The 24,783-nt window shown below is 38.6% G+C and overlaps 1 protein-coding gene across 3 annotated transcripts in view; it reads right to left on the bottom strand.

Annotated features, from left to right (window-relative positions):
• Positions 1–24,783, bottom strand: part of C2CD3 (C2 domain containing 3 centriole elongation regulator) — a 133,211-nt gene that overhangs the window by 63,520 nt on the left and 44,908 nt on the right. For all 3 annotated transcript variants that reach the window (XM_024131586.3, XM_055078764.1, XM_024131585.3), the window contains exons 9-19: positions 22,018–22,172; positions 20,501–20,707; positions 19,627–19,739; positions 16,201–16,319; positions 14,188–14,310; positions 9,782–10,276; positions 7,928–8,079; positions 6,217–6,463; positions 4,296–4,476; positions 2,143–2,326; positions 998–1,170 (exon numbers count right to left, since the gene is read on the bottom strand). In XM_024131586.3, the coding sequence (XP_023987354.2) occupies positions 998–1,170; positions 2,143–2,326; positions 4,296–4,476; positions 6,217–6,463; positions 7,928–8,079; positions 9,782–10,276; positions 14,188–14,310; positions 16,201–16,319; positions 19,627–19,739; positions 20,501–20,707; positions 22,018–22,172 (2,149 nt within the window). The remainder of the gene's footprint in view (positions 1–997; positions 1,171–2,142; positions 2,327–4,295; positions 4,477–6,216; positions 6,464–7,927; positions 8,080–9,781; positions 10,277–14,187; positions 14,311–16,200; positions 16,320–19,626; positions 19,740–20,500; positions 20,708–22,017; positions 22,173–24,783) is intronic.

Raw genomic sequence — 24,783 nt, 5'->3', positions numbered from 1 at the left:
AAACACTATAATCCTAATGAACAATATGGGGCCTCAGCAGTGAAACAATCTGTCTGTGGTCAGAATCACATTATATTATTGTACTTTAGGATTAATAAGGCAGAACAGACGTCACTATTTTCACTTTATATCCAAGAAACTATGGCTCAGAGATTCATCTGCTTGCCAAAATCACATTAACTATCAGAGGCAGAACTCAATCCCAGTTATTTTTATAGAATTGAGATGAACTCTAACCTTTCTTCTTTTTTAAACCTTTAAAAGGTTTTTGCACTCATATATTTCTGTCACCCTCCTACTGCCACCACCTTAAACACCTTCACATGCCATCTTTTTATAAAAATTCTATCACATTTCAGGGAAAGCTTTAAGGAACAATAGAACAAGCTGATCAGTGAGGGTCAGGAGGAACAACTCAATCTTAATCATAGCAAGATAAAACCTTTTGTTTGGGCAGATACTCTCCAGTAAGGATGAACAGTAACTTGATTTAGAAGGCTAATTCTAGTTATTCATGATGTATTTGGAGGGTGGGTCATCCAGCTGGAACCATTAGGATATAATTCAAAACTCCAAATTCTAAATAATCCCTTCTAACTTTAAATCCTGACTTCTTCCTCCCTCACAGTGACTTCCCAGTTCATGCTGACTATATTCTTCCAATCCTACATCATGTTGCCTTGGAATTATAATTCTTTGAGTACACCTATATGATACTTAGGTTTTATGCCATGAGGGCTTATCAAATGCTTGCTGAAGTTAAAGGTGAGATGAGACAAGCAACATTTATATACAGAGTCTACATAACTATGAATTTTCTAAAATTATATGCAAAATTTGCAGTGTATATTCTACACTCATTTTCTAAGAGAAGGTGTCTCATAGTTTTTATCAGATTCTTAAAAGGGTAAGTACCACAAAATGTGAAGAATCACTAATTTAGAGAGAAAAGGGACATTTATATATACTAGGGAAAGATAAACTAGTCTTCAATTACCTGATGATTGGTTCCTTAGTTCATTCCTATTCTCAAGCCTGGGGGTTAAAGGGAGATTAAAGGTCTGTATTCCCACATCCTCACGGTGCTGCATGGTTACAATGGCACAGATCCTCGATAATGGCAAGGTTCCTTTGGCGACCATCTGGTCTCTCACATTAGGATAATAGTACCTGTAAGCCGCAAAAGCACAAGCTGTCAGTTGAAAGAATAAGGTGGATGAATGATTCACTCTGCCCCAGGGATCAGCTTTCAGTATCTAGTTACCTTTGGTGCCTGACTGTTCTGTATTTCTGGTATACAGCTGTGGTTGTGTCTGGCTAGATTTACTGCCCATTACTTGGAGGAAGAACCCCATAAATTATACCCTGTATTCAAGACAAAGCCCAGCTTCTCACAGGTTTTCTGTTTGAGGAATCTGCATCTGGCTTGGCCCTTTGGGAGTAGCCACTCCTGAGAGCATCCATCCTGCAGCACAAGTGGTTCTAAGTAGTGCAGTTCCAATGTCTTCTATGGCTTCAGGCCCATGCCCCTCAAATTTGAAGGGGCGATGAGGATCTGTTAGTACCTACTCTATTTCCTCCTCATGTTAAAATTATTTTAGTTGGTTTCCTGGGGGTGAGGATGCAAAGGGGGAGGTTAAACATCTGTATTCATGCCATTATCTTTCCTGGAAATCTGCCGAAGTCTGTGCCATGAGTGGAATTATATTTTACAAAGGCCACTCTTCTGGTGGTGGGAAGAACGGATTACAAGAAACGATTCTAGAAGTGGGGAGACCAGTTAAGAGGGTATTACAATAATTTAGGCATGATATAGTGAGGGCCTGAACTTATAAGGCAGAAAGAGAAGCAGAAAAAAGGTGACTGATACATTTAAGTGACAGTAGGAGATAAAACTAAAACTTCTCTTCCAAATGTAAGTAGTGGTTAGAAGTATGAGACACAACTGCTCCCAAGGGCCTAATAACTGAACAGATTTCAGTAAAATTTGGACAAGAGTCATTATCAAACCTAAATAATATTAAACAGGGCAGAAGGGGGCTCTTTGCTTGCTTATAATTCAACCTGGGCTAATTAAGGGAAGGATGCTCTGTGACTATGCACTTCCTTCCTAGGCACAGGCATGGGTTCTCCACACTGTACCTGCACCAGATTTCAAACTGGACTCCACCTCCAGGTACAAGCCCATGTGCAGAGAAGGCACTGAGTAGGAGCCTTTGCACTGGAATTTCAGCTGGCAACAGGAGAGAGTGACGGTGCTCACTATTAAAGATGGGGTCTGGAATGCAGAGTGTGGTTGCAGATCTGAAAGGCTTCAGAGTGAATCCTTTGGAAAAGAAAAGCAGTTCAGAATAATCCAACACATCATTTAGTGTTTTACAGGGACTTCCCTGGTGGTCCAGTGGTTAAGAATCCGCCTTCCAATGCAGAGGACGTGGGTTTGATCCCTGGTTGTGGAACTAAGATCCCACATGCCATGGGGCAACTAAGCCCGCGCACTGACAACTACTGAGCCCACGCACCACAACTAGAGAGCCCGCGTGCCGCAACTACAGAGGCTGCACGCCATGGAACCTGCAGACCACAACTAGAGAGAAGCCCACATACCGCAACGAAAGATCCTGCAAGCCGCAGCTAAGACCCGACGCAGCCTAAATAAATAAATAAAAGAAGTGTTTTATATGTAGTTTTACAGTATGTTAATATCCAGTATTGTTCAATTTTATCCTCACAATACTCCTGTAAAGAAAACAAAGCAGGTATTATTTCTCCTACTACACAGATGAGGATGTGTAGTAGGAGATGTTACATAGTCAACCCAAATGTCTTAGAGCTAGTAGGTCACAGACCTGGAACTGGAATTTGTATCTTCTGACTGTATTACTCCTACCAAGGTCCATTTCCCTAGCAGCTCTGGTCCCCTGAGATGCCATGGTAATACAGAAGAGATTCCTTTGTTGGTAGACAACGTGTAAGAGTTCCAACTTCTTCACTTCCTTACCAACACTTATTAGTCTGTTTTTAAAAAAATTATAGCCATCTAAGTGAGTGTGAAGTGGTATCTTGTGGTGGTTTTGATCTTTATCCCCCAAACGACCAATGATGTTAAGCATTTTTTCATGTACTTATTGACCATTTGTATATCTTTAGAGAAGGGTCCATTTAGATCCTTTGCCCATTTTTAAATTGGGTTGTCTATTCATTACTGATTTGTAAGAGTTCTTTATATCAATATATCCTGGATACAAATCCATTATTTGAACCTCAAAACCAATACTGGCAGCACTTTCACGGTTATTCAAGGACATGCTCAGAATAGCAGAAAATTTGAGTCACCCAACTTGCTCATTCCCAGCTGAGATCAAACAAGGTGACACTCTGTCTTCTTGTTTTAGCTCTCAGATATGACCAGAGGATGGGATGGCAAGGGACAGTGCAATGTAGTGCAGGGGATCTGGCTCTGGGGCCAGTTGGACAGGGTTTGAATGCCAACCTTGGCACTTGTTAGTGGGGTGGCCTCAGTCACTAACACTCTGAACCTTGTTTTCTCTTCTGTAAAATAAAGAAAATAGAGTCTATGAGGATGAACTGTTTTAGGATTTAAGATCATGATCTATGTGAGATATGTATATGTACATATTTCCCCCAGGAGCAATGGTTTGGTATTCTCTTAATTCAGTGCTCTTGAGAATTTATTTTATTTTTTAAATTTATTTATTTATTTATTTATTTTGCAGTATGCGGGCCTCTCACTGCTGTGGCCTCTCGAGACCCTTGCGGAGCACAGGCTCCGGACGCGCAGGCTCAGCAGCCATGGCTCACGGGCCCAGCCACTCCGCGGCACGTGGGATCCTCCCGGACCAGGGCACGAACCCGTGCCCCCTGCATCGGCAGGCGGACTCTCAACCACTGCACCACTAGGGAAGCCCTTGATGACGTTATAGAATATAACTACAGTAGATAATGAGAATCAACTGTATGTTAATAGATGATAAGAGTGAGTAGGCATGTAAATGATATAAAATGAGACAAAATGTAAATAACTGATGGACCTAGGTAAAGGGTATACAGAAGTTCTTTGTACTATTTTTGTAACTTTTCCATAAATTTGAAATCAAATCAAAATAAAATTAAAAAACAATTTAAGAAAAGTAAAAACTCAGGCTATCTCCTGTACTGCCCAGGTAAGGCTGGAAATACTGAGGAACATAAAACTGACTCAGGAAAAAAAATCCCTAAGCATATTCAATAAAAGAGCCACACAAGAATGAGAAAGCCTAATCTCCCAAACCTACCATTTTCAAGGAACTCAGGTCCTTTCAACACACTGGGCTGTGAGTCTTGAACTGGAAAGTAGTACTGGACATAACAATCTGCTTCTCCCCAGACTGTTGCCTGAAGAGGGGCGAGCCCTTTAATCTTGTCTATAAGGAGTTCAAAGTGGTGCTCCATCAATCCATTTCCTTGGTCCTCTGCCTGTTAAATGAAACAGAGATACTGGGAAGTTTTAAAGAGTAATTTGTATAGCGTATTCATGCTTTTCTATGAAGTCTGAGAATAGATGAAGAAATAAGCATAATTGGCTGATACTAAAACAGATACTTAATTTCCATTGTGTATAAATCTCACAACTGTTCACTGTAATCAGATCAGGCAGGACCTACTCTAGGCTGTGAGACTGGGTCAATATTAGGAAATCCATAAATGTAACAGAGTGCACTAATAGAGGAAGGAAAAAAAGTGACTATCTCAATAAAGGCTAAAAAGCATTTGATAAAATTTAATCAGATGTTCCTGATTCTTCGTACACTAAAACCAGAAGGCTATTTCCTTAATAGGATAAAGAACACATATTTGAAACAAGTTTTCATTTACTTTATTATTATTATTATTTTTTTGGCCATGCCACATGGCATGTGGATCTTCCCTGACCAGGGATCGAACCCGTGCCCCCTGCATTGGGAGCGTGGAGTCTTAACCACTGGACCGCCAAGGAAGTCCTTAATTATTATTTCTAGTGAAGTTAGGAATAACACTGAAACTGTTTTATTAATGGGGAGGTAGTGAATACACTGTTACTGAAGGCACTTCTACTACTAATATGATAAATATACAATAGAAAAAGTTTAGAGTTCATAACAAATAAACAATAACCAAACAAACAAAACAAAAACAAAACCAATAACCTACTAATAGATATTTTCTTAATAGTTCTTTCTCTGCTAGAGACATTAAATTTGTCATTCAGATTAAAAAACATAACATACTTAAATGGTGTGGACACTGAGACTTGGCTATACTAATAAAGACATCAAATGTAAGATAGAGGAGGACATGATACAGTGGACTTAAAGAGTCAGAAGACCTGTGTCTGAACACCAATTCTCCCATTCTCAGCTGTGTGACCCTGGACGAGTAACATAACCTCTTTGATTCTGTTTCATCACCTAAAAAAGAGAATGACAATGACCTACCTCATGTAGTTGTTAGGGGAATAAACATGATAAAGTATGTCAATGTGCTTTCTCAACTGAACAGCACTGTACAGAACAAATAACTTTTAAGTTATTAGTAGAAAAGCAAGGAACTTCACTTTAACTTTCCAACATGGATTTGGTCAAGAAACAGAATATTTTGCTGGTTTACATTTGGGATCACTCTTCATCTCCATCCCCATTTTTTCCCCCAGATTACCTTTTCTTTTTTTTTCATTGAGACTGTTTTTTTTTAGAGCAGATTTAGGTTCACTTCAATTTTTTTAAAAAGGCAATTAAGTTAGTAAATTAGAGGATTAAGATCTGGTTGTCCAATTACATTTTCTTTATAAATTCAAGGAGCTCAGAGGGACACAGGTATCCATTTAAACAAAGAAAGAAAAATACCAATGATTCTTCTGAGCTACAGCAAGCATTGAAGTGCAAGTATGTTCCTTTGTTGAGCCTCTCACTATTGAAATAAGAATTTGGGGCAATGGTTTCATTAAAACACGCAAGATAAAATGAGATTACGGTTTACGGTGCTTGAAATTTGCTAAGAGAGTAGATCTTAAGTGTTCTCACCAAACACACACAAAAGGTAACTAGATAAAATGATAGATATGTTAATTAGCTTGATTGTCATAATCATTTCACAGCATATGCATGTATCAAAACATCACCTTTTAGGCCTTAAAATAAGATTATGTTTTTTGTAAACAATCAAGTGTTTAGTCACTACCATAGCAACAGATGCTACAGATGGCTGGTCCAGGAAATGGGCTGGCCTGGGGTTGAAGGGAGGAAGTGTTCCTTCTTCATTCTTTAATCTTTGCAGTGCTATTATCTGATCTGAAGAACCCATAGCTAAAAAGACTCGAAGACTCCCATTTTGGTGGCCTGAGAACACATCAATCACAGGCATGTAGCTGTCGACAGCAACGACTGGATACTGAGCATCAAGCAGCAGGCGAGAAATCTTGGGATCTCTAAAGGGAGAGAAATTATGCATGAGTAAGTAACAATCATCATGTCATAGAGTTGCTTCATTTCTTACTTGGCTTGTTTTCTCAGTTTGTTAAAATGCATCTACAGGGACTTCCCTGGTGGCGCAGTGGTTAAGAATCCGCCTGCCAATGCAGGGGATACGGGTTCGAGCCCTGGTCCGGGAAGATCCCATATGCCATGGAGCAACTCAGCCCATGCGCCACAACTACTGAGCCTGTGCTCTAGAGCCTGCGAGCCACAACTACTGAAGCCCGCGCGCCTAGAACCCATGCTCCACAACAAGAGAAGCTACTGCAATAAGAAGCATGCGCACTGCAACGAAAAGTAGCCCCCGCTCGCCGCAACTAGAGAAAGCCCGCGTGCAGCAACGAAGACCCAACACAGCCAAAAATAAATAAAATTTAAAAAATTTTTTTAAAAAAACAAAGAGAAAACAGTATACCAATTCCTCAAAAAAAATTGAAAAAAAAAAAAGGATCTACAACTAGAAAAGTAATGGTGGTTCAAAAAAATATATGATTCTATCCATAATCCATCAAATAAAAATGACCAGGCAGATAAATTCCAAATTCAGCAATTTGACAGGTGGGGGGAATGTGTCTAACTTATCTCTGTACCATCATGGCTCCAAGCCTTGCTGAATAGCATTATTTTAGAGGTAGGCAGTGTGGTCAGCTAGAAAAAGTATAGATTTTAGAGTCTGGCAGATAAGATTTGAGTAATATTACAAACAATATTGGCCATTTACTGAGTACTTACTATGTGGTAAGCACTTTACAATGTTTCTATAATCCTTCTAACACAGCAAAGGTTGCTATTATCCACTATTCACAGATGAGAAAAAAGTCCAAATGCTCTTCATTACACCATGCTGAATCTCAGATCTGCCTCTTACTTGCTCACAGGTACAGCAATCAAATCTGAAGGTCTAAGAAACAATGCTCAGTACAGAAATCTTGCAAATGGCTGATGTGAACAATACTAACTGAAGTTTGTGACAGAGAGATACACCATCAGTTTTTTGAGGTGATAACTTGGCAGTTGAGTTTCTTGGTGAGGAGAGTGGACTACAGAGCCAGACTCTCTGGGTTCTAACCCTGGTTCCACTACTTACAATATATCTGACAAGTTGTCTAACTTCTCTGTGCCTCTGTTAATTCATGTGTAAAATAGGGGAAATAAAATTTACCTGCCTCATGAAGGACTGTTGTGGGGATTAAAATGACTTGATATATGTAAGGTTCTTAGCTTAGGGCCTAAAACATAGAAAGCAGTATCTGTAATATTGTTATAACATAGGAGAAAGAGTAGCAACTGTGGTGAAATTGAGAAAAGTCCTCCAAGGAATTATTGGGTTGTTCATGTTTGCAAACCACAAATATTCCTCTTCAGTTCATACAAAGTTAAAGATGTAGAAAAAGAATACTTCAAAAGGTCCTATTTACTTGAATGACATGTAAAACTGATGGAGGGGGAGTTTCACCAGCCCGAGCAGCTTGTCCTGTCCTGGGCTCCGCACCTTGTTCCAAGTTTCAATTACCATCACATTGTTCTTAAGCCTTTCCAGGCATTTGGAAGACAGAGAGACAGGAATCACCTGGGGAGAGGAACAGTCGGAAAAAAAACAAAACAAAACCCCACATCTGAGACAAAGTATTAATTTATACTTTTATTCAACAAGCATTTACTAAAGCCTATTTGGGTGCCAAGCACAGAGCTAGGAGCTGAAGACGTCAAAATAAAACCCACTCTGTTATCCTCAGTCTAAAGCCACAGTCTTGTGTTAGAGACAAACACATAAAGGCCAAATACAAAATGGCATGAATTCTCTGAGGACAAAACTCATATAGATAGGGCTTCTGGGACACAGGTAGGAAAAGAGGATATTCAGGAAATGCAAGTAGCTGAGCACAGCTGGACTATCTAGCGTGAAGAGAAGAGTGGCCTGAGTCGAGACTGGAGAAGTATAGGTAGTCTTAAAGGGTCTTGCAGTCCAAACTTAGGGTTTGGATTCTACTCTGAAGGCTACGGGTAAGCACTGAAAGGCTTTCAGCAGGACAGTAAAATATTCAGGTTAGTGTTTTAGAAAGATCATTCCTGTTGGTGCACAGAGGAAGAAATGGACAGGGAGAGACAAGAAACAGGACAGTCTGAAGGCTAGGTGGAATGAGAGTGAGGGTCTGAATGAAAGCAGTGGCAATGGAGTGGAGATAAGAGAATTTATTCCAGAGATAATTAAGTTTGCAGCATCTACTGGATTTGGTGAATCTTTATGTAAGAAAGACTCAAGGATAACTTTTAGGTTCTGCTTGGGTTTCTGAGTAAATTGTAATATGAATTAGGGCAGACAGGAGGAGGAGAAACAGATTTGGAGGGAATAATAAATTCAGATTTGAATACATCTGAATTTCTTCTTCCATTTACACATCTTTATTGGATACCTGCAATTTGCCAGGTGATGTGTTAGGTGCCAAGAGGAAAGTGCTTTTGAGATATCCAGGTGGTGATGACCAACAGGCAGTTAGACACAGAGATCTGAAACTACAGGGAAATGCCTGGCCTGAAAGAAGTATGGATTTCGAAGTCATCTTCACACAACTGAAGCTATGGGAGTAGATGTGGCAACCATGGGGAAAAGAGGGTTGGTTTGGAAGAATGCCAAGGATAGAGTAATGAATAGGAACACTAATAATTAAAAGTAGGAGAGAGGAAGAAGTACTGGGATCACGACTCTTTTCCTAGTTTTCTTACTGGCCCAATGACTGAAAAAAAACAGTTCTTGAGTCAGGAAGAAAATAAGAGAGAGTTACGAAAATCAAGAAAGGAAACAATTTAAGCAATAGCATCAAATTCTACTGAGAAATCAAGTAAGATGAGTACTGAAATCAGTGGAGGAATAAATGAGACTGAGGAAAAATAAATAAATAAAATAAAGAAGGAGAGATTGGAGAAACAGAAAAGAAATAAGGAAGTTCAACTGATCAAAGCCCTAGAGGAAGCAGAAAGGAACAGAACTCAGAATTCAGGCAAAAGAAATAGTGGGAAACCATATCAACTGAGATAGACTAGAAAGAAATAGACACACAAAAAGTTTTAAAATGTTGGCAACGTCTTTTCCTCTTCCCATACAATAGTGGGATTGGATCTGCATACCAGATAATTATAAAAGTACCTCCAGTCTGAAAATTCTTGTTTTTTTTACAGTGGAATTATGATTTGGGAAACATACTTCTCTCCCCTCCCCAAGTCCTGCCTTCATCCTTAATGCATATGGAATGTTAAGACAGGTACAAAGTTACCTGAGAAAAGTTAAAGACTGGTTTTGTTGTGCCCCATGCGATGACAGATCTGGTGACTTCTTCTGTGCTGAAGAGCTTGCAATTTAAATAAACATTGCATGATGGTTGTTTCTCAGATTCTCCAGTAATGAAATCTTTCCCATCTGGCACCATCAATAGCACATGCAACAGCAAAGCACTTTCTTTTGTTGACACATTTATCTGATTTATCAAATCGTGAGAGGCTGGCACAGCCGTGAAGGTTGAAGGACTTGGTACAACAGGGCTTGGTGACTTTGGGGTGGGGAGCACCAAATTCTGTGTTTTCTTTACAGTTTCTTCATGAATTTGATTTAGGTTCTGTGGATTTTTGGTACAGGTAACATGTTGACTAGGTTCTGGCAGTGTCTTATCTGGACTTGTAAGAGCACAAAGTGGGCTATGTTGGGTGTTGCTACTTAACTTTGTATTGACACCAGCGAAATCCTTGTTATCTATAACAAGCTCCACAGTTACCTATAGAACATAAAAGGAAGAGAGTTAATAGGAACATTTTCTAGAATCAGAATCAGAATTTTGGAGCTAGGAGCAGCATCAGATTGTTAGGATATAAATTAATTCATCCTCAAATACCACAATAGTACGAACACTAATAGACTGGACATACATCACCTTACCAGGACTAAGAAAAGCTAGGCAGATGATTTATTAATAATACAAAATGAGCCTAAAACATAAGTAAGTGCTCAGAAGAGAATGGAGACATATTTAAAGGACACAGAATCCAGTTGAAGGGGCTCCCACTGGACAAATCCAGGACAAGCTGAGTTTCAAAATGAATAATAATAGTAGTGGATTATAACCTTTTGAATAACATAAGAATCCATGAGTCCATACCAATATAAATAAATAAGGGAGAAGGGACAACTCTTCTATATAGTAGAATGCCAATTAATAAATGCACAGGGAATGATGGAGTTAATGGTAAAGTTAGAAAATCATATTCTTTCAAATATCATAGTAATAAGTGACTCAGATAAACCCCAAATGGAGGACATTCTACAAAGTAACTGGCCTTACTTTTCAAAAATATCAAAGTACTAAAAGACAAAGAAGGGCGGCAGAACTGTTCCAGGCTAAAGGAGATTAGAGAGAGATGACATTTAAATGCAATGGTTGTTTGCTTCTTGAGTCTAAGATACAAACCTGTGTAGTATTTCTGACACACTTTCACTTATTAATGACTGTTAATGGCCTATAATCAAACCCTACCCATTAGCAACCCTACCCATTAGCTATGCAAATAATAAGACCATTATGTAAATTGAGGTTAATTGTTTAAAGGTTCATCCCTTCTTCAGAATTAGCTACCCTATGATCTTTAGCTCTATCACATATCATATGAATAAAGGTAATAAAATAAATTTAATTCATTAAAAATAAATAAATAAGCGCAATGCGTGATCCTGGACTGGAAAAAAAATGCTACAAAGGGAAGTATTGGCATAGTTGGTGAAATCTGAGTATGGACTACAGACAGAATATACTATTGCTGTTAAATTGATCTTTATAACTGTACAGCATTATGTATAATGTTGCCTTTGTTCTTAGAAAATACACACAAGAAATTAGGGAGAAAGAGGTTTAATGTCTGTAACATATTCTCAAATAGTTCAGAAAGAAATTGTGTGTGTATGTGTACAGAGAGAGAGTGGGGAGGGGGACAAAAAGAGAGACAGAAAGAGACAGAAAAGGTAGATAATTATAAAGCAAATACGACAAATAATTGCTGACTCCAGGTAAAGGGTATATGAGTTCTTTGTACTATTTTTGCAATTTTTCTTTAAGTTTGAAGTTATTTTTAAAAGTTTAAAATGTTAAAAAGTAAAAAAGGATGTGGGAGAAATGATAAAGAATGAAAGTGGTCACTATTATGAGACTGAATTACTAGAGATAAAGGGGACTTGCAACTCCTTTTATTTAAAACCCACAGCAAAGTTCTTTTGCTCTATTGAATATAGACAGCAATCTATTTAGAACAGTACTTCTCTCAACAAAGCCAGGACAGAAACAATTTCTAGTCCATCAACTCTATTTATTACCCCTTTCTGATTATAAACCTTGCAGTCTAGAATGAACTAGGAAAGCAAAAAAATAAAACTTTGGTAGTGGAAGAATAATGTGATGTTAATTTTTTGCAATGGCAGTCAAACAAGTTTTTAAAATTAAATGGTATCTATCTTCCTTCTTAGGAAGACCAGGAAGAGGGCAGAGAGGGCTTCCAAGAAGAGGAAGCAGCATGAAAATCAAGAACAAAAGCATGGATGCATAACCCAGCACAATACTTTAGCAATTCTTTACATAGTTTGACATGGCTATTGGTAGGGAAGTTGGAACAGAGAAAGCTGCAGTGGTCAGCTGGGGTCATATGGTATGCCTTGTATTTTATCCTCTGGGTGATAAGGAGTCATGGAAAAGTTTTATGTATGGCTGTGATGATTTCAAAAGCTTGCCAGTACAACAGGACAAAGCTATAGTGAAGCCACACATTCAAATTCTTCCACCTAACGGGAATGTAAATTGGTGCAGCCACTGTGAAAAACAGTATGGAGGTTTCCCAAAAAACTAAAAATAGAACTACCATATGAATGAGCAACTCCACTCCTGGGTATATATATGAAAGAAACAAAAACACTAATTCAAAAAGATACATGCACCCCAATGATACCAGCATTATTACAACTGCCAAGATATGGAAGAAACCTAAGTGTCCCTCAACAGATGAATGAATAAAGATGACGTTGCACATATACAATGCAATACTATTCAGTCATAAAAAAGAATAAAAGTTTTGCCATTTGCAACAACATGGATGGACTTACGGGTATTATGCTAAGTGAAACAAGTCAGACAGAGAAAGACAAATACTGTATCACTTATACATGGACTCTAAAAATACGACAAACTAGTGAATATAACAAAAAAGAAACAGACTCACAGATATACAGAACTACTTAGTGGTTACCAGTGGGGAGAGGGAAGTGGGAAGGAGCAATACAGAAGTAGCAGATTAAGATATAAACTATTATGTATAAAATAGGCAACAAAGATACATTGTACAACACAGGGAATATAGCCAATATTTTATAACTATAAATGGAGATAATCTTTAAAAACTGTGAATCACTGTATTGTATACCTGTAACTTATATAATATTGTACATTAACTATATTTCAATTGAAAGAAAATGATTACGGCAAGCTCTAAAAAAAAAAATTCTTCCACCTAAGAAACTGATGCTTCTGAATAAAGGGAAGAACCCTCTCTCCAATGAATTACACATAGCATTCATGCCACCACACACCAACTCAGCCACTTCTCTCTCTCCTTGTTCACTGCCACTACTCTAGTCCAAACTATCGATCATTTCTTTTCTGGACGAACGCAACATTTTCCCTCCTGTACCCTACAATATTCTCTACCCAGTAATCTTTTAAAATGTAAACCAGATGTCACTTCCATGCTTCAATGTCCTTTCTTGGCTCTTAGGATAAAAGCTAAACCCTTTACTCTGACCTACAAAGCTCTGAGCGACATGGCTCCCGCCTGCCTGTCCAATCTCCCTTTTGGCTCACTATCCTGTGGCAACATTCTGCCCCATGATGAAGTGAAGCCCATTCTCACTTTAGGGCCTTTGCATGTGCCATTCTTTTCTCTGGAAAGATCTTTCCTGTGCTTTTTACTTGGTGGCCTCTTCCTCTCATTCTTCAAATCTCACCTTAAATGTCACCTCCTTAGAGAGACCTTCCCATCTCCTACTTCCTCCCAGGTACTTCCTATCACATTGTACCATTTAGTTCCTTCCCAGCAGTTTTTTTTTTTTTATTATTATACACGTGAAATAAATTCATTTATTTATTTAATTTTATTTTTAATTAATTAATTAATTAATTTTATTTTTGGCTACACTGGGTCTTCATCGCTGTGTGTGGGCTCTCTCCAGTTGCGGCAAATGGGGACTACTCCTTGTTGCGGTGTGCAGACCTCTCGTTATGGTGGCTTCTCTTGTTGCGGAGCATAGGCTCTATGTGCGCGGGCCTCAGTAGCCATGGCACGCAGGCTCAGCAGTTGCTGCTCACGGGCTCTAGAGTGCAGGCTCAGCAGCTGTGGCACACGGGCTTAGTTGCTCCACGGCTTGTGGGATCCTCCAGGACCAGGGCTCGTACCCGTGTCCCCTGCATTGACAGGCGGATTCCCAACCACTAAGCCATCAGGGAAGCCCCCTTCCTAGCACTTTTGTTGTCCTGTTTTAATATAAGCTGCAAGAGCAAAGATGCTGATTTTCTTGTTCACTGCTATAATCTCAGGGCCAGCCAGTAACACATGCTCCATAAATACTTGACTATCTGAATGTGTATCTACAAACCTTGAGGGGGCCAAGTGGAGTCTGACCATTTTCCTGTTGCACTGCAAGCTGGTCACTGAAAGAAAGTAGCTCAGACTGAATGACAGTTCTCAAAGGTAGTGATGCAGATCCAATGACTTCAGGCTGAGAAAAGAAGGAAGGAAAAAGTTTAGGTTAAAGTAAAGAGAAGCCACAGGGGACTTTAGTTGAAGTGACATCATATGATGACTTATAAAGGAATCCATGCTTTATGAAGTCAGTAGCTTAATTATTTGACTGAGGCAACTCTAAGTGGGAGCCCATATTCTGTCACTTTGGTCTCCCTTCTGGGTTTTACCAATTGTCCGTGGAAGATTAGAGAGGGTTTCATGAGTCACAAAGAGGTCAGAAGATTAACTTTTTCTATTTTTAAGAGTTAGTTCTTACAAAAAATGTTCAAATTCACGCTTAAAAATAAAAAGTGCAATTAAGATGATGCAAATGTTTGCCATTAAAGCTGGGAAAATTATAAAACATGCCCGATGCCATCAAGGTTATGGAGAAACAGGGGCTGTCATATGCCTGAAGTTGGGAATATAAACTGGCAACATACTTCTGGACAGGAAATTTAGCAATAAATATAAAAAGCTTTTAATATTCATACTCTTTGGCCCAGTAATTTCACTTCTGGAAATTTATACTGAAGACATAATAAATAATACATAAGAAGCTTATATACAGTGTATATTTTAAAAGTTAACAATGAGAAATAACTATATGTTCAAAATCAGGAATTATTAATTATAGCACATTCCTAGAATGGAAAAACATATAGCTATTAAAATGATGTTTACTAAAATTTGAAATAATATGAACAATATTCTCTATGTTTATTAGAAATAGGGTATTAAATTATATATAGTAAATCTTCACATATTTTTAAAATTACGTGGAAAAGATTTACATTTTTGAAAAAAGTGAATAAAAATCCTCAAGACAATGTTAAATTAAAAAAAGCAGGATAAAAATTGCATATAAAATTATCCTAATACTGTCAAAGATTTACATATATAATGTATTCATTTGAAAAAGATAAAAGAGATACACATAAATATTAACAATAGTTATTTCTTGGTGATGAGATTATAGGTGATTTTTGTGTTTTAAAAATATTTTTCTATTAAAACCATGTATAATTCTTCTATAATTAGAAAAAAGCCTTAACTACGTGATTCAATGCAAATATACTGAAATGCTTATAGAGGTTGTCTTGAGGTTGTGAAATTATGTGTTTTTCCTTCTCTTCCTATTTTGCTATATTTTCCAAAATGAACTTGCATTATTTAGATCTCCTGAAAATACAAACAAAAAGAAAACAAGATGCATTCCTCATACTATCCATACCAAAGAGGAGGTCAAAGATTATAAAAGCTACTCTTTTAATTGAAGGAAGTAAAAACTGCTCAAGACATAGTTTGATTTCTGCTGTACCAGTAGCAAGTGGATTTTATAAACTTGGAATTAGCTGATAAAACTGCTACCCACATTATATTATTTTGGATATGGGATGGATAACTTATGTATTCTGTCTGAAAAAAGAAAGTAGAGCCTCAAATTAAGGCTACTATCCTGTATCAATCCAAACAACCCTCCGTAGCAGGGAGCATAGTAAAGAGGTTAAGAACTTAGGATCTAAAGACTCGGGATAGAGTCTTGGCTTTGTCTTTTATTAGCCTGGGTGATCTTAGACAAGTTACTTCACTAAATCTTGTTTTTTTTTCATCTGTAGATTGAAGATAATAGGTATCTAATTCACAAATTGTTTTAATGATTAAATTTGATAGTGTTGTTCACATAGAGCCTTTAGCATAATATCTAGCCTATAACAAATATCAAATAGAAATTTAAAATTATAATAATAAACAATAATCATAAGTATTAATATTGTTTGAACCTAGAGAATTTCCTAGTTTAGGTAGGAATATAATTTTAAGTATGCTCCAAATCCCTAGTGTGAATAAATGGTAAGGCAAAGGTCAAAATCACTTGAAGTACCTTTAACTGTGGGGTTTTCTTTGTGTAAATTTGGAAAGTAAGATTGGAATTCCACCAGTGTTCTATCATTGGGCCACCAAACTGTACCGGAAACACAAATCTCTGCTGGAATTTCACCACTGTAAGGAGAACCAGACACATAAGCACATGTCACACCACCCAACTAGAGCCATCTCATCAATCCATGCCTTGACACCACCCACCTCCCTTTCAAATCTAACTAAGATCTCTTTCAGGAATCCAGTCAGTGTAATTTCACAAAAGTGTTAGGGTTATTAGGACTGAAGGAACAGAGACAAAGAGAAAATCCTGGGTACAGCACAGAGAAGATAAGCAGGGCTATGTTGCGCTTCTTTGCTATGAGAAATGAATGTCATTTCATTCATTTAGGAGCACAGGATATGTAAAGAGACATACCATATACTTCACTGGGTATAAGGTATGACCAGTGTTTTTTAAAAGACAAGTTGATAGGTAATGTAATGAAAGAAGGGGGCTGGCTGGATGTGGGACAATGAGGGATAAATGAAGAGAAGAACTGAATCAAAAACTGTAATAATGAAAATGAGTTTATTTTCTGGCTGAAGACAAGGGGACTTTTCCTGTCACACTTGCACAAGGTTCTAAGTACTGATCTTAGTTTGCAGTGTTAGGCAGAACGGAGTCTGTCTTTTCATAGATGGAAAGGAAGGGGTTTCTGCTGTAATAGCAAGTGTAAGTGGGATAAAGTGATGGTAGTATCTGAGTCTGTGCTCACTGCTATGTGGATTTAACAGGTTTAAAAAAAAAAGGAATTTGGGGCTAGAATCATTTGATATGAATAAGTTCTGTTACTTACTAATGAACCACTTCAGCCACAATTTATCACCTGTAAAAGGATCTTCCAGTCCATTCACTTCTAGACCCTTAAAATGGATCTGAAGAACCCACGTAAAAAGGCCCAGTTACAGAGAATCCACTATCTCTGATATTCATTCAAACTGCCCATTTGACCTACTGATCTCCATCCTTGCAATCTTACTTCTTGACTCTTTTTATTTCTTTTGGTACTCATGGACAGGATCTGGGTCTTGCTATCTGGATCCATCCACAGGAACTGTGAACAAAAGGTCTGGGCCCAGCAAGCACACACCCACTAGACCAGTTTACCTGCTTATCCCACCACGGAAAGAGAAGTAAGACAACACCTACACCTCAGTGGTGTGCTGAGAGGATCAACTGAGGTAACAGATAAAAAAGCACTTTAAAACACTATAAAATCTTTTATGTACAAACAGAACTGTATTTCAACCTGATGCTACTCAGATTTCTCCTTACTACTTAAGTATGTTTTGGTACTATATTATTGTATTTGTCATATAATTCTGTTTCTTAAGCTCATTTTTTTTAAGTAAGTTAAGGCAATAATGGAAGAAGAAATTCATGTAAATAAACTGCTAACAATATGCCAAAGAAGACTTTTTTAAAGTGTTGCAAGGGATCCTGAAAATAACTTGTCCATTCCATATTATTGTTAAGAGAGGCCCAGAGATGAAAAGTCATTGTGTCTAGGGTCACACAATTAAGTGTGTGGTATAACCAGAACTAGAACTCTTCCAATTTCTGGCTTGATGCTTATTCCACATGTCCCATACTATCTTTCTCAGAAGGACAAAGGGAGAACTCAATCGCTGTGGTCAATAATAATAATAATGTATGAGAAGCAATATAGATGAAGAGCACACGATTTGGAATCAAAAAGGTTCTAGTTCAAATTCTAGTTCTACCATAAACCAGTTGTGTTATCTTAGACAAGTTACTTAACTGATTTACGCCTCAGTTCCTCTTTCTTCATCTGTGTGTGTGTATGTGTTTTAAAGGATTACATGATTAATATACATAAAACACTGAGCAGAGTTCTTGACACATAATTTAGTGCCCAATGTGAGCTAGTATTAGTTACATACGACTTTAGAGTTTAATGCTTTTACATTCATTATCCCATTTGACTGTCCATTAAGCCCCTGTGTAATACAGGCAGTCTTTGCTTTGCAGATACTATGTTAACTGAAACTCCTGCATATCAGAACCGTGTCCTTGCTGTACCTCAATTTTACAGATGGGGAATCTGAGGCTCAGAGAAGTTTTAAGGAACTCATAAATGTCCTGTAGGTAGAAGGAGGTAGAGGGGGAAGACCTGAGAAAAGAATCCAACATTTTTCTTTGCATTGTGGTTTGATAAAAACAGTTTAATTGCATTAAAGCTCCTCAAACACATTGACTTCAGCCTGCAGAATCAAGTATACATTCTCGAATGCTTTTAACAAAACCTCCAGAGCGCCTTCTGTTGCTATCGATAATTTAAGCATACAGAAAATAAACATATGAAAATTTTTTTTTTTTTGTGGTATGCGGGCCTCCCCCCGCTGCGGCCCCTCCCGTTGCAGAGCACAGGCTCCGGACGCGCAGGCCCAGCGGCCATGGCCCACGGGCCCAGCCGCTCCGCGGCACGCGGGATCCTCCCAGACCCGGGCGCGAACCCGGCCCCCCTGCATCGGCAGGCGGACGCGCAACCACTGCGCCACCAGGGAAGCCCCATGAAAAATTTTAAATGCCCTAATTCATCCTTACGGTGATGGGGAAAGTGAAACAATGTACTCTAGTAAAAGAGTATATTAAATTACTTTAGGTGTTGTTTTTAAGGGTAAATAAGTATTTATTTTAAACGCTTGTGCTGGATATACTCACATCAAGTGAGAAATGATACATGTGCAAGATTATTCACTGAAGCACTGTCTTTTAATAGCGAAATATTGAAAACAACTTAAATATTAAAAGTTGAAAATATTACAGTAAGTCCAAAAAGCCAGTCACAAATATCACATATTATATGATTCCATTTATATGAAATGTCCAGGATGGGAAAATTGAGAGAGACAGAAAGTAGATTAGGAGTTGCTTAGTGAAAGGGGGCAAAGAGAGAATTGAGGAAAGAATGCTAATAAGTACAGGATTTCTTTTAGGGGGGATGAAAATGTTCTAAAATTAGATTGTGGTGATGGTTACACAACCTATGAATATATTAAAAACCACTGAGTTGTATACTTCAAATGGGTGAATTGTATGGTACGTGAATTATACCTTGATAAAGCTATTTTTAAAAAGGGAAGAAAAGAAAAACGTCAATAGTTGAAAGAACATGACCTAAGCATCAGGAGTTCTGAGTTACAGTTTCAGCTATGTCACTGCCTTTCAGCCTTGCATCAGAATAGTCATAGCACCTCTGGACCAGTTTCCTCACTTGTAAAGTAAAGGAATTAGATTCACTTCAAAATTCTTTCTGTCTCTAAGATTCTATGATAATACAGGAGTATATGAATAATTAGGGATTCAAGAATTCTTCCAAAGCCAAAATATCTAAGGAGCAGAAATCAAGTTCTCTCTTACTTCCATCTGTAATTTTACTGGATGCGAGTCGAACGACCTCAGTGATCAAAGCTGTCTTTGTCAATCCATTTTTGGAAAAGCCCACAGGAAAGTGATATTCCACAAAGAAGGTGCTAAAAAATCAAAACAAGAAAAGTAATTAAAAAACAAACCAAATAATAAACCTATTTTCTCTCTGATAAATCCTACATATCTTTCAAGGTCCTATTTTTAGAACCTCAGGTCCTCAGAGGACCGACCTGCTCTTTTCAAAGCCTTCACCAGTCTTGCATTCCCACAGCACTTTTCATATAAAACATCTCTTTTGGCCCCTAAAGCCCTATCATATTGGGTTGGCCAAAGAGTTCATTCGGGCTCTTCTGTAACATCTTACAAAAACCCGAACGAACTTTCCGGCCAACCCAACAGACAGCCATTTATTTATTTATTTATTCATTCATTCATCTTTATTGGAGTATAATTGCTTTACAATGGTGTGTTAGTTTCTGCTTTACAACAAAGTGAATCAGTTATACATATACATATGTTCCCATATCTCTTCCCTCTTGCATCTCCCTCCCTCCCACCCTCCGTATCACACCACTCTATGTAGTCACAAACTACCTAGCTGACTCCCCATATCCTCAAGTCAGCCATTTAAATGTTTCTCTCTCCTGCTGACTGTAAGGCATGGAAGAATGGAGCCTGGGTCTTAATTTTCTTTATTCTCATACTTTTAATGCTTGGGACCTAGTGGGGGATTCAGTACATTTTTGTTGATTGAATGAAGCATATGAAAACACGTTACAAATCATAAAGTACTATGTAATTATTATTACTACCAGACACACTTTCTAGAAATGTCAAATTTAGTTTTCCTATGTTCGAGACATACCGTTTTTTTGTTGTCAGCTTACGTGGTCTCCCAGGAAAGCTTTTTTTGCCAGGGGTCTCCTGAGGACTATCTGGAGGAACTCCCATTGTTTCGATGATGATTCTGACTGAATGTGTTCTACCCAGAAGGGCCAGTCTATCCACACTTAGTGTCATCACTTGGGAATCTTCTGGAGTTTCTGATAGCATCTGTTGTTCAATCAAGTTTCTGAAAGGAGTTCGTATAGACAGTGAGGCAGATCGTCAGAAGCCAAATATGAAACGATCTAGTTGGTACAGGCAAGAGGAGGAAGGAGGAAGGACAGCAGGCATCATAATTCACAAGTTATCAAGGATTGGGAAATGGCTTTAATCATCATAATTCTGGTCCTAATCTATATGAAAGAAATCTCAAAAAATGTAAAAACAGGGACTTCCCTGGTGTTCCAGTGGTTAAGATTCCACGCTCCCAATGCAGGGGATCCACATTTGATCCCTGGTCAGGGAACTAGATCCTGCATGCCGCAACTAAAGATCCCACACAAAGATCCCACATGTGGCAACAAAGATCCTGTGTGCCACAACTAAGACCCAGGCAGCCAAAAAAAAAAAAAGTAAAAACATTCTTGTAATCCAAAGGCTTATTATCTCCACACAAGTACAGAAACTGATATAACAGAATTAGGTTTTCAACAAGGGATACAGACTTTACTTCAGTTATTCACTACTTTAATATAACTACTATCATTACTTTTGTGTATTCCTTTTCATTTGCTTTCTCTTTTTTATTTTATTTTTTTTTTTTTTGCGGTACGCAGGCCTCTCACTGTTGTGGCCTCTCCCGTTGCGGAGCACAGGCTCTGGGTGCGCAGGCTCAGCGGCCATGGCTCACGGGCCCAGCCGCTCCGCGGCATGTGGGATCTTCCCGGGCCGGGGCACAAACCCATGTCCCCTGCATTGGCAGGCAGACTCAACCACTGCGCCACCAGGGAAGCCCGGGCCATGTTCCCTTTGAAGGTTCTAGGGAAGAATCCCTCCTGGCCTCTTTTTAGCTTCTGGTGGCTCCTGGAATCTTTGGTGTTCTTTGGCTTATAGCTGCATCACCCCTGTCTCTGCCTCTGTCTTCACATGGCCTTCTCTGCTCTGTGTATCTCTGTCTTTGGCTGATCTTCTAAGAACATCAGTCACTGAATTTAGGACCCACCCTGGGCATGAACCCGTGTCCCCTGCATCGGCAGGCGGACTCTCAACCACTGCGTCACCAGGGAAGCCCTTCATTTGCTTTCTTTATGCATATTTTCTACGTTAAGTGTAACAGAGCACACGTACAACTTAGAATTCTGCTTTCTCCCTTAACTATTTTATCACATCCATCTTTTCATGTTATTGCATGTTTAAGGACTGCAATACTTAATGAGTTACTGTAATTCAACCAGTCTGACAGTGTTGGCAAACACAGGTGATTTCACTTGAAGAGATCTTGCGAAAATAATCTTCCTTTGCTTTTGACTCTAAACAAGCATTCATAAAGAGGCTCACCTATTTTTCTTGCCCATCGCCTTCTTCTTCAACTTATGATCATTTGACTCTAGAACCTTAGAAGATCTGGCAAGAGCTTTTGACTGGCTCATTTTTTTAGAAGAGACAACATCATCATCTCCACTGAAGACATCACTGACACTGGTATCAGATTTCTATGGGGGGAAGAAACAAAAAGAGAGGCACTAAAAGATAACTGCTTTGGGGATAGTGGTAATGAAAACATTTCTCTAAAAGTAGTAATCAAAAGAGATAACTGACACCAGGGAGATAATCCTGTTTCTCCTGGCTATACAAAAATAATATGAAGTTCACACAAATAACCTACAAGTTCAGTTCAAAGAAAATAAATGAAAATAGATTCTTCTTTTGAATTCTCAATAATAATAACCACTATTTACTGACTGCCTTCTATGTATCTGGTACTATGTTAAATGCTGCATGTGTATTTCTAATACTTAGTACATTCCTGTAAGGTGTCCCCATCTCAATTTTTACAAGTGAGAAAATGAAAGCTGAGAGAAGTTAGGTAGCTTTGTTTACGATTCACAGCTGTAAATAGTAAAGGCAGATCTTGATCTCCATGAGTTCCAAAGCCTGTATTTCTACCACAGTTTGAGGGAAAATGATGGCACAATATCACCTAACTATATGGGTGCAAAGATTCTACTTTTTTTCAGCACTCTATACTCCTAATGATTCATTCTGCTTTTAATCTTGCTAAGATGAACTGTTTATTATACGTCACAAATTTTCGTAATGGCGGAACTGGTGGGTAAACCCCCTGTAATTTTATTGTGAGAAAAGGCAGCTGAAATTGATTAATCAGCTCTAACACAAATGCAGAATAAGAAGACAGCGTTACAGTTATTTGGCTCCAATTTTTAAAAAAGCTTGCTGTTATAAATGCAGGAGACCAATCCAAAATAGTTTTAAGCTTATCACCTCCAACTCCCTTTTTTCAGCATCTCAGGGTGTATAACATATTGACCTGTCATAAGGGTAACAAATTAATAGTTAAATAGGCATGATCAGAATGTCCTTCTAGGAGGCAATGTAACTTTTCCAAGGTAAAATTACAAAGCTTTTTGCTCTTAATTTTTTCTTTGTTAAGTGGCAGCTTCTAAAAATGGTTTTGACAAGGTGATCAAAAGCTAAGATGGGTCCACAGCCTGAAGAAAACTAGAGTAAATATAAACCAGGTTGTTCAAAAGCTCATCATTTCAGGAAACAAAACCACAAGGTAATGCTGAATTTCTAAGCTGTGGATGTTATTCAATATTAAGAACATTAAACACTGACCCCAGGGAAGGACATGAGCATTCTAACTCCTTGGTCTTCCCAGTGCCTCAAGGCCAATTGGTTCACTCCTTCTTCCAGTAAACAAACATTTTCTAAAATTATTTTGTTCAGATAGCATGGGGGATTACTTAGTACCATTCACACATTCATTCATTTATTCACTAAGAATTCACTGAGTACTCAAATTCTATCAGGCCTTTGCTTTACAGGTAATAAAAAGATAATGAAGACATGTTTTTGTTCATGAGGAACAGTATCATACAACATAAGGGCTATAAGAGAGGTATGTGCAGGATACTGTGGACATTCAGGCAACAAACTCTGCTTAGAGGAGTCTGGGATGGTTTCTTCATAGAGGTGATGAGTTGATTTTTAAAGAATGAAGAGAAGTTTACCATATGTATAAGGGCATTTCAACATTTAAAGTAGAAGAATCAGTATGAGCCAGAGATATGGGGATGGAAAAAGCTAGACTGTGGAGTGGTGAGACAATCAGTATGACTGGAGTCTCCAGTGGTTACAGGGCAAAAGTGGGAGATGAGGTTAGGGAGGTTAAGTCAAGGTGAGAGTCTAATGCTATGCTCAAGACTTAGGAGATGGTGTGGTCTAGTGGGAACAACATGGGCTTTTTGCCAGACAGATTAGGGTAAGAATTCTAGTTCTGCCTAATTACTAGTAATTAATATCTCTAAGCTTTTATTTCATGGTATGTAAAAGAGATAACACTATCTCATGGGGCTAGTAAAAGAATTAAATGAAATAATGAACTTAAAACATTTGGCACAGTACTTAATAAATAACAGGTAACGTAAATTCCCTGGCACACAGAAAATGTGTACTAAATGTAAGTTCCCTTTCTCTTTTCTCCTACAGGTAACACAGTATCAGTGATGACTTTTAAGGTAGAAAGTCATGAAATCCTAACAATTCACAGTACCGTTTTTTTTTTTTTTTTTTTTTTTTTGTGGTACGCGGGCCTCTCACCGCTGTGGCCTCTCCCGCCGAATGTGTACTAAATGTAAGTTCCCTTTCTCTTTTCTCCTACAGGTAACACAGTATCAGTGATGACTTTTAAGGTAGAAAGTCATGAAATCCTAACAATTCACAGTATCGTTTTTTTGTTTTGTTTTTTTTTTTTTGTGGTACGCGGGCCTCTCACCGCTGTGGCCTCTCCCGCCGCAGAGCACAGGCTCCGGACGCGCAGGCTCAGCGGTCATGGCTCACGGGCCCAGCCGCTCCGCGGCATGCGGGATCCTCCCGGACCGGGGCACGAACCTGTGTGCATCAGCAGGCGGACTCTCAACCACTGCGCCACCAGGGAAGCCCCACAGTATCTTTTAAGTCCATCTCATCCTTTCCAATCCCACTGCTGCCACTCTCATTCTGGCATTCTCTCTCTCTCTCTCTCTCTCTCTCTCTCTCTCTCTCTCTCTCTCTCTCTCTCTCTCTCTCTCTCTCTCCCTC

The sequence above is a fragment of the Physeter macrocephalus genome, chromosome 16, assembly GCF_002837175.3.
Source record: "Physeter macrocephalus isolate SW-GA chromosome 16, ASM283717v5, whole genome shotgun sequence".
NCBI lineage: Eukaryota > Metazoa > Chordata > Mammalia > Artiodactyla > Physeteridae > Physeter > Physeter macrocephalus.
This window is presented reverse-complemented; position numbering and strand designations above follow the sequence as displayed.